Below are 10,081 nucleotides of genomic sequence, written 5' to 3' on the forward strand. Positions count from 1 at the left end.
ACAGTTGCTTTTGACCTAGCCATGGACACAGAGTACATGATCAATAAGGTCTCGCTGACTCTGCCCTGCTGCTTCTGCCTCACAACAGCTGGAGCAGCTGTTTTTAGTCAGTGGAATTCATCCCATGTCAAATCAAAGCTGAGAGGAACATGGAACACAATGAAGCATTCCCAGAATGCTGTGGGAATAGAGACTCTTGGGTGAGTGTCATCTGAATTATTATGATAATGCAGGGGTGTATTCTAAACTAAGCGAGAGAAAAAAAGCTAACAAGTCAGTTTCCGATGGAATGGATTGTGATGCATCATTATGATGGATATTATAGTGTGATCATAATTCTACAACTTTAACAAAATACATTGTGCCCCTTAAAAAATGTTATTAGTGAAATGGACAGAAGATTCCACATTTTACAGCCATTTCAGGCAGTGAAGGAGAAATAGCATTTTTCACAGGATTCATCTAGGTTTTATTCCTTACTCTTTGAGACAAACTTCCCAGTTCTTATTTTCTTGTGAGCTCCAGAATCTGCCAAGATGTCCCCTATCTCTTCAAACAATCTGTGTCTTTATTTGCTGTAGCATTTGGGCAGCAGTGTGCACAAAGCAGGTCAACATTTTCCTTATTTTCCCCGGAAATCCCATTTTTGTTGTAGCAGATTTTTCTTTTCCCAGATGCGGTTGTACTGCAACTTTGGGTTACGCTTCTCTTACAGACCTTGAGCCAAATTGTGGAAATGTACTCCAACATATTGGGCAGGCATCAGGTTTGGGGGTTCTGTTTTAAAAGTTTTGAAGCAGCAGCAAGGCAATACCTCTACACATGGAGTCAGCAGGAGCCTTTTCACAGGCAGTGCCAGGATTCTGACTCAATTTAATGAAACAGTTGATGTTGACTTCTCTCTTCTTAGCATTGTCTGCCTGGGGATGCGGGGGGGGGGGCAGTTTAATATCCAAGGAGGAAATTTGCATTGCAAACCACATTAAATAAATCTGGGAGGAAGTGCTGTTGTTTGAAGAAAATATAGTTGCCAAACCCTATATTCTGTTCCTGATGATTATGCAAATAGCAGAAGTTGACCATCACTGAGGTGCATCAACGGGGCATATAAAAACATGGTGCTCTCCAGGGTTGGCAAGCACATTTGGAGAGGAAATGGCCTCAATCACAGCATTCCTTTTGTTCTCCACTCTTTTGCAGTTGCTCCTTGCACAAGGTAAGGAAAATACACCAATTATTTTGTGTTGATTCATTTCCCTTGGGATAGCATATCCCTATCTTTGCATTAATCTGTATAATGACCAAATAGCAACAGTAAGAACAGACCACAGAACAACAGACTGCTTTAAGATTGGGAAAGGAGTACGGCAGGGCTGTATACTCTCACCCTACCTATTCAACTTGTATGCAGAACACATCATGAGACATGCTGGGCTTGAGGAATCCAAGGCTGGAGTTAAAATCGCTGGAGGAAACATTAACAATCTCAGATGTGCAGATGATACCACTTTGATGGCTGAAAGTGAAGAGGAACCGAGGAGCCTTATGATGAAGGTGAAAGAAGAAAGTGCAAAAGATGGCTTGCAGCTAAACCTCAAAAAAACCAAGATTATGGCAACCAGCTTGATTGATAACTGGCAAATAGAGGGAGAAAATGTAGAAGCAGTGAAAGACTTTGTATTTCTAGGTGCGAAGATTACTGCAGATGCTGACTGCAGTCAGGAAATCAGAAGACACTTAATCCTTGGGAGAAGAGCAATGACAAATCTCGATAAAATAGTTAAGAGCAGAGACATCACACTGACAACAAAGGTCCGCATAGTTAAAGCAATGGTGTTCCCCGTAGTAACATATGGCCACAAGAGCTGGACCATAAGGAAGGCTGAGAGAAGGAAGATAGATGCTTTGGAACTGTGGTGTTGGAGGAAAATTCTGAGAGTGCCTTGGACTGCAAGAGGATCAAACCAGTCCATCCTCCAGGAAATCAAGCCAGACTGCTCACTTGAGGGAATGATATTGAAGGCCAAACTGAAATACTTTGGCCACATAATGAGAAGACAGGACACCCTGGAGAAGATGCTGATGCTAGGGAGAGTGGAGGGCAAAAGGAAGAGGGGGCGACCAAGGGCAAGGTGGATGGATGATATTCTAGAGGTGACAGACTCGTCCCTGGGGGAGCTGGGGGTGTTGATGACCGACAGGAAGCTCTGGCGTGGGCTGGTCCATGAAGTCATGAAGAGTCAGAAGCGACTAAACAAATAAACAACAACAAATCTTTGCATTACAAGACCGATTTTCAGAGAGTATTTATTTAGACAACTTATATGGTGTTCGGATATGTTGCATGGCTTGTTTGCTAGTTCCAAATTAAGCGATTGAACACCTGCTTAGCAGGGGGTTTCTTGAATTCTGATACTGTCTTCTGTTTCCATTTTAGTCCCTCCTCCCTGTGTCTTCCCATTTATTTACCAAGGAAAATCCTACACTTCTTGCACTGAAGTTGCAAGTGCGAACCAGCCATGGTGTGCCACAACTGCCAACTATGATAAATTTCAGCAATGGAAGTATTGTTCCAGTAAAGGTGTGACATCTTTACATTTCTGGGCTATGTTATTCAATGGGGGTAGGAAACACAACAATTGTCCTGAAACAGTCAACTGATTTCCATAATGATGTTTCCGAGCCTTAAATTGTATAGCTTTAAAATAGGTACTTCAGTGTGTTTTTCTGCGCCTTAGTGAGTTCAGCTCTCCTTTTACCATCCTAATGTAACTGCCCCTGTTCCAAAGAAATGTTAGAGTTTCAAACTCAGGCTTCCCTGCAGTTTTGGGAACACCCTAATTGTTTTATAATTTATAATTTTTCTTCTGCTTGAAATGGAAGAAGTATGTCTCTTCAAAGGCACATGAGGAAGTGGCTCAATTATATGAAAGTAAAAGCTGTAATAATATGAAATAAAACATTGCTAAAATAGGAGATAGTATATATCTTTTAACTCTTTCTCTTGTGCTTAGAATATGGAGGTAATTCTGGTGGACAACCCTGTGTATTCCCCTTTGCTTACGAGGGCCATACGTATTACACTTGCACCAATGAAGATGCAGAAATAGGAAGATTCTGGTGTGCAACAACTGGGAGTTATGATAAGGATGAGCAATGGAGCTACTGTGCTGATACCAGTAAGATAACTCTGTGATGTTAGCTTATTAGGTGGGGATGGCATGGTTAGGCTACTTGTACACAAAGGAAAGTGAGGAGACTTTTAATTGATAAGAAAAAGCTAAAAGAAAGGTTAAATGTGGTGCAGCAATAAGTGCAATTTTGAGGAAGGGAGGAAGGATATACTTTAAAGGCACGGTAGATAACTAAGCTCCTGGATCCAGTCCCTTACATCTTGGGAAACTGGGTCAATAATGTCATGGGAGCTGATAATGCCCAACCTATGAGGCCAATAATGGTTTAGTTAAATGGATATCTCAGAATATGAGAGCCCTGAATTTTCATACATTATGAGCTTGTGTAACATGGTTCATAGAGAGATGGGGCAAAGAAACAGGAGAAAAATCTCACCAAGAAGTGCATCTGCATCTCATCCACAGATCCATCAAAATACACAATGATATCCACAATGGATATCAAAAGAAAATAGCTCAAGAATTTTAGCAAAGTCATTTAAGAACAGAACAAAACAGGTCTGAGAGCAATCTTTATACTGAGACTGTTTAGGGGAATTATTGGTGATTCAAGTCAATTAATCCAACATCTGTACCAATGTGGTAATGTCTCCTACTCTGTAGCCCAAAAATGAGAGGACAAAATGCAAGTTTTCTGACAATGAGTCATTACTGATAGGAGCATACATAAACTAGTAGTAAGAAATGCTGCTTCTCTTCTCTTCAATGCTGCATTTAAAAGACCTGTGAAATAATGGTATCTTGGCAAAATACTCTTGTAAATGAAACTACCAGGGGAGGGAGGGAGAGGCTGCTTGAGCTCAGGGAGTGGGCGGCAGGATGAGGAAAGAGTACCAACAATTAAAAAATGGGAGATCCACCAACTCTGCAGAACTTCAGGATTTCAAATAGAAATATTGATTTGAGTATAATTTCTGATATGCTGCAGTTGATCCAGAAAAACATTAGCTCAGATGCTGAACACAGATGACAGCATAAGATCATTGACTCTCTCATTCTTCTTTCCATCACCTTTCAGGACTAGCTGCAAATTCTCAGGGACCATGTGTCTTTCCTTTCATCTATAGGGGAATATCCTACTCAGCCTGCACAACCGCTGGGACTTCTAAGGGAAAACTTTGGTGCTCTTTAACTTGGAACTATGATAGAGACCCAAAATGGACTTACTGTACACCCTCAGGTATGGAAAAAAACTGAGATGATAAGGCGGGAACATTCTGGAGAACCCTACGAACCAGCCCTATGTTAGAACCTGAGTCTAAATGGTTGAGGCATTAGACTAGGATAGGGGAGATCTGGGTACAAGTCCACACTGAATTGCAAAACTCTCTGGATTACTTTCTACCACTTACCATTTCTCAGTGCTATTTGCATCACAGGGCTGTCATGGGGATAACATTGGAGAACAGACTATAGCTGTTCATCTTTTGTTCCAGGAAGAAAGCTGAAATATACCTCTAATAAGAAGCAAAGCCTTTTTTGGCTGAGAGATTGAGTTTTGATTTCTTGTTAAGCTAGTTTTACCATTCAGGGATATGTTTTCTACTTCTCTGTAACCCTGAGATTTCTTGGTGATCTCCACTCCTAGTGATAGCCAGGACTGACCCTGCTTAGCTTTTTCAGGATCATGGCTGGCCAGGTGCTGCTACCTCTTCTGACCAAAACTTATAGAGTAGTAAGAACTTGTTAGAAGTACAGTGAAAAAAAATCCCATTTAAGAATTTAACCTTTGCCTTGGTGAAGGGGAAGGGGGATCCCCAACAGTTGGCAGTTGTAGCTGAAGGTTGAAAGCAGAAGAAGAACTGAAGCTGAGATAGCTCTGTTCAACAGAAGGTTGATCCATCAGTTCCTAAGGAAGGAAAAGATGAAGCTATGCTCAAGAAAGGATTGCAATTAGATAGCACCTTAGTTTGTGTTTTTGTAACATTTTTGTACAGTTTGTTTCCTCTGTCCATTTTTGGGGAGGGGGGATTAGTAGGAGTCATTGGGGAGATAACATTCAGTGGGGAAATAACCCACTGAATTGAAAAGAGTAGTTTTCAATAATTTAAGTTTAACATCCTTTTTGTCCAAGTGGTTGTAGCTATTTAAATCAAAAGTGCTTTTCCATGTGTGAGTGACAGGCTGCTAGGCCAATCTGACAGTGTCATTAAGAGCATGCAGCTCACAAAGGTATCAGGATATAAGGAAGTGCTGTCCTTTGGATTGAAAGTTGGAAAGGTGGTTTGGAATAGGTAAGAAGCTGCACATTTTCCTGGGATCCTAGGAAAATGCTTGTCTGAGGTTAAAGTGGTGTGGGAAGATGTAGTTTGCATGCCTAGGCCTGTTCTGAAACACCTTTTTGGCTTCCGATCCAAGCCCTGCCCATCCCTACCAGGACAGTGTGAGCAGATGCACAGCAGCTGTGGAGCCTTCACTGGCCATGACTTCATCAATGAAAGCACAACTTCTTCCTCCAAGTACCTTGGAGGCTATTTGGGAACCCTTTAGGACTGTAGGACCCAGTCTTCAGGCTATTAAGCTATTCCTTTGCCAGAGAGTTTAGGAAGATGTAATGGCATGAGGGAATGACCTCGGGAGACAGGCGAAAGAGCCTCAGCCAGGGGAATTGTCAGCTAAGAGGCAGCTTAGCCCACAGAAGGAATGGGGGCATGGCAAAAGTCTCAGAAGGGACCCACACTAGTTTCTTGGGCTGTAAAGGAGAGGGGGGAGAATTGTACTTTCAGACTTGCAAGATTCTGTTAATGTAACCTTACTATAATGTAGAATTAGTCCATCTCATCATGCTTCCTGTCTGGACTACCACACTAGGCTGACAGAAATACATCAGATTGAGAAGTAGATATGTATGTAGCTGTTCAAGCATGATTAACTTTTTTACTCCTAAATCCCTTTTTCAACTTTGTATAATAAGCTACATCTCAATAAAATCCATTCAACCTCAAATCTCAGTCATCCTATTGCTCATTCAATTCTACCCTTTCACAAGATTGCCTCTTAAGGAAGTCCTGATTAATTACTTCTCCCATTACCCTTCCCCCCCCTCTTTAGAACCACTTCCTTGCAAGTTTCCCTTCATTTTCAATGGGAAGCACTACCATGCCTGCACAAAAGATGGTGCTTCTGATGGCCTACTGTGGTGTGCCACAACTGCAGACTATGACTGGGACAGTAAGTGGAAGGCATGTGCTGTTCAAGGTAGGAGAAACAACAGTGTGGTAGAGACACTGTTTTTCCTTTTTTCCCAAAATCTGGAGAATTCGAATGGCTTGCAACAATATTTCAATGTAGCAAATGTCCTGTCAGAGGGGAGTTCCATGTAAAATAGGATGGGCAAATGAAGAGCTTCAATTACAGATCAAAATGAGGTCGACACTGAGGAAGGAGAAGCATGTCAGTGTGAGTTAAATGAGGTATTTGCAGTGGATGGGTGTGAATGTGGAAATGACTAAAAGAAAAGGGAGACTGAAAGCATTGAGGCAGGAGTGGAAGAATGAGCCCTCGATAAGGAATGGCAGTTAGATTTAGCTGGAATGGAGGAAACAACAAATATTATGGATGGTGAGGAAAATACTCCAGAGTTCTGTTTTATTTTTTTTAAAACAAGGTAAAGGAAGAATGCAGAGCATGGCTGCTGGAATTCTTCCCAACTCTTTTACCAGCAGTGGCCCTGTGTTTCCGTGTATGGATGCGTTGCGACGCAGAGGGTGGGCTGCATGTGCTCCAGACTGGGTCAGGTGATGAAGTCAATGTGCCTGTTGCAAATGCTGGAGAAGGAGGTACAGGTAGTCCTCACTTAACAGTTGCAATTGGAACTAGGAACTTTGTTGCTAAGCAATGTGGTCATTAAGCATTAAACATCTCATGACCATGAAGGACTTACTTGAGTTCCGCCATAGTTGTTAAGCGAATCACCCATGGTCATTAAGCACCGGTTGCAAAACTACTTTTGCAGTGCCATTGTAAAAGTCATTAAATGGGTCAGCCGTTAACCGAAGACTGTAGTGTAAGTAAATCTCTGGAATAAACACAACACACACATTCTCCTTAGTGCTCTACCTAAATCTGCCTGGTCACTTCTCAGATGTTTTCTGCCCCTGTGAAAGAGGCTTCTGCTTTTCTATTTTATTCTTAACTTTGTTGAGAATGTTTTCCAAATGACTTTGAGTGCACCTTTTTCTTTGGAAGAAGCAGATATGTAACTGCTGGTGGTTTTTTTTAGATTTTTTATCCCACCTTTATTATTTTTATAAATAACTCAAGGTGGGGAACATACCTAATACTCCTTTCTCCTTCTATTTTCCACACAACAACAACCCTGTGAGGTGAGTTGTGCTGAGTTAGAGCAACTGGCCCAAAGTCACCCAGCTGGCTTTCATGCCTAAGGTGGGACTAGAACTCATAGGCTCCTGGTTTCTAGCCCATTGCCTTAACCATGACACCAAACTGGCTCTCAACTGGTGTTGTTTTATTTTCACAGTGTCCTATTATTCTGCAGCCTTTCTGGCTGCCTACACTTCCCAGACAGGAGGAAAATCCCTTCAGTGAGAGAGGAATCCTTGGGATTCAGCTAAAGTGTGGAAAGCCAGGGAAGCTGGAGACTGCTAGAAATAGCCCATGGCCTCCTAACTGAGGGTCTTTCCATGATTTTGGAAACTGCTCTGCTTCCCTTTGGGGGAATCAGTAGGGTGTGAGTGGTGGTAGCTGAACCGAGAGTGGGTAGTGGCAGAGGAGACCTGGTGCCTGAAGACTCCTGTGGTTCCCCCCCCCCCATGGAAGCCATCTTGTCATCTTCCTGCTGGGCTCAAAAAAGACAGCTTGCCAACCATTTTGTGGTCAGTTAGATCCTTTGTAGGGACTCCACCCTCTGGATCATTTGATGGTGTTTGGCAGGGTTGTGTTCTGGACAGTGGGGGTTTTCCCTTGTAGGAGACTGATTGCCTTCCCTGTATGGGAGCCACTGTGGAAGGAGTTAGTGGGGTGGTATGTGTGGAATAGGAGGTGGCTTCTGGCCAGTCCAGGGAGAGTGGCTGGTGAGGGGCAGTTGTTGGTAGGTTGTGAATCTTTCATTTTTTTTTTTTTTCCTTTTCCTTTTCTGCCTGGAATCTTTAGTCCCCTCTAGTGTCCAATTTCTGAAACCATAACGTCTCAAATTTCTGTTATGACTTAGACCAAACAATTTAGTTCCCATAAAACAATGCTTATTTATAGAATGATTTCCAAAATATTATAGTAAAAGTCCTAACATTCCAAATTTGTCTGGTCCCTTAATTGATTCAGAACTTTCTTGGACCAGAATCTAATTTAGCTTTTTGTCTTTTATTTCCAATTCTTTAGATTCTTAAGTTTATAGTTAATTTTCATGTTATTCAAGAATGATTCACCAGGTGGTTTTTCAAAGTTGTTGTTTTGAAGATCTCTATCAGTCTTAAGATAGTTAAATAGGTAATTTCCAAAAGTGTTTAGAAAGAGTGACCTTGGAGGCTAAATCCTATGAAGAATGTTTAAAGGAACTGGGAGGAACAAGCCTAAAGAAAACAAAGCTTAGGGGAGACACAATAGAAGTTTTCCAATACTTGAATGTCTATGACAGAGAAGAGGGTGTGGATTTATTCCCCATCATCCTGGAGGGTAGGACAAGAAACCATGAGTGGAAACTTACAGAGAGAGATCCAAACTTGAAAAAAAGGAGGAATGTCCTCTCCATAAGACCTATGGGTTTTAGCCAGATAAGATTAAAGCTCACCTCAGTACAAAGGCTATCCTCTTTATCTTTGTGTTTCCAATATCTACAGAATATGAAGGCAGCTCTAATGGCCAGGCCTGTGTCTTTCCCTTCATTTATAAGAAGAGAACATTCAATGCTTGCACCAATGAAAATGAAACCCATGGAAGATTTTGGTGTGCCACCACAAGGAACTATGATCAAGACCAGAAATGGAGCTATTGTGCTGATACAAGTAAGATAAACCAGGAGCTGCTACATTAGGAATCAGAAGTGGGAAAATCCCTTAAAATATCTCGGGTACAAATCTAGGAAAAATGTCTGCATAGTATTGGAACAGAAATGTGCCATAGGGATTATTGCAGACTAAAAGAGAAGAAGTTTACTTGTCCATCCTTGATCTATTGATCTACCATGGTTAGAAATCCATGGTAGCCCTTTATTTATTTAATCAACTTGTATGTCACCTCTAGGCAACTCACATATTAGCATTAAAAACAACAATATAATGTGAAGGATAAGTAATGATACCAATGGAATATCAGGGAAAAACAAAAGAAAAGAAAAGAAAAACAAAAATCTCCCACTACTCATCATTTAATATGAATCCAATACCAGAGAGTAGCTCAAAAATCACCCTGCCCTAAGGCCTGTCTGAAGAGCCAGGTCCTTAAAGATTTAAAAAACACACCAGAGTCAACGGTGTATGGAATTCAGGAAGAATGCTGTTTGCCACATCTTGCAGGACCCTAGGAGATGGCAGCCACAGGGAAGGGCCGTCTCCTGGGGTCCTGCAAGATGACACTGCTTTACATCTGGGACTTGGAGGAAGCCAATCTTACCAGATCTTATCAGCTGGGCAGAAGCTATAGGGCAGATATGATCCTGCAGGCATCCAGGTCCAAAGCCATTTGGAAGTCTATTATCTCTTAAATGAGGAAATGTTCAGTGCTTTTTTTTAAAAGAGAGAGAGAGACAGAGAGAAAGAGAGAGAGAGAAGAGCTGCAGCATATAGCTGTAAATCTCTCTCTCTCATGTTGCTTGCTTCCTGCTTCATGTTTCATCTATCAATCAATCATCTATCTTAAGGAATTGACCATCTACCCTTTGTTCCAGGACTGCACTCATGAGGGCGTGTTGGTCAAGAGGTGGAAATACAGTG

General features: G+C 41.7%; 1 protein-coding gene across 1 annotated transcript; it reads left to right on the forward strand.

Moving 5' to 3' along the window:
- Nucleotides 1–1,155: 1,155 nt before the first annotated feature.
- On the forward strand, nt 1,156–10,081 carry LOC134495491 (epididymal sperm-binding protein 1-like). Its single transcript, XM_063300983.1, has 7 exons — nt 1,156–1,216; nt 2,438–2,581; nt 3,015–3,179; nt 4,213–4,374; nt 6,246–6,392; nt 8,990–9,154; nt 10,036–10,081. The coding sequence occupies exons 1-7, from the start codon at nt 1,156–1,158 to the stop codon at nt 10,047–10,049; spliced, it is 858 nt and encodes a 285-aa protein (XP_063157053.1). The 3' UTR covers nt 10,050–10,081.

This window comes from Candoia aspera, chromosome 4, assembly GCF_035149785.1.
Source record: "Candoia aspera isolate rCanAsp1 chromosome 4, rCanAsp1.hap2, whole genome shotgun sequence".
Taxonomy (NCBI): Eukaryota; Metazoa; Chordata; class Lepidosauria; order Squamata; family Boidae; genus Candoia; species Candoia aspera.

What these genes read in the sequence shown, in the direction of transcription:
- LOC134495491 (XM_063300983.1), top strand. Translation starts at nt 1,156, where the DNA reads ATGGCCTCAATCACAGCATTCCTTTTGTTCTCCACTCTTTTGCAGTTG. An exon ending in GCAGTTGCTCCTTGCACAAG is followed by an intron (nt 1,217 to 2,437) that starts GTAAGGAAAATA and finishes TTTCCATTTTAG; the next exon opens with TCCCTCCTCCCTGTGTCTTC. An exon ending in GAAGTATTGTTCCAGTAAAG is followed by an intron (nt 2,582 to 3,014) that starts GTGTGACATCTT and finishes TCTTGTGCTTAG; the next exon opens with AATATGGAGGTAATTCTGGT.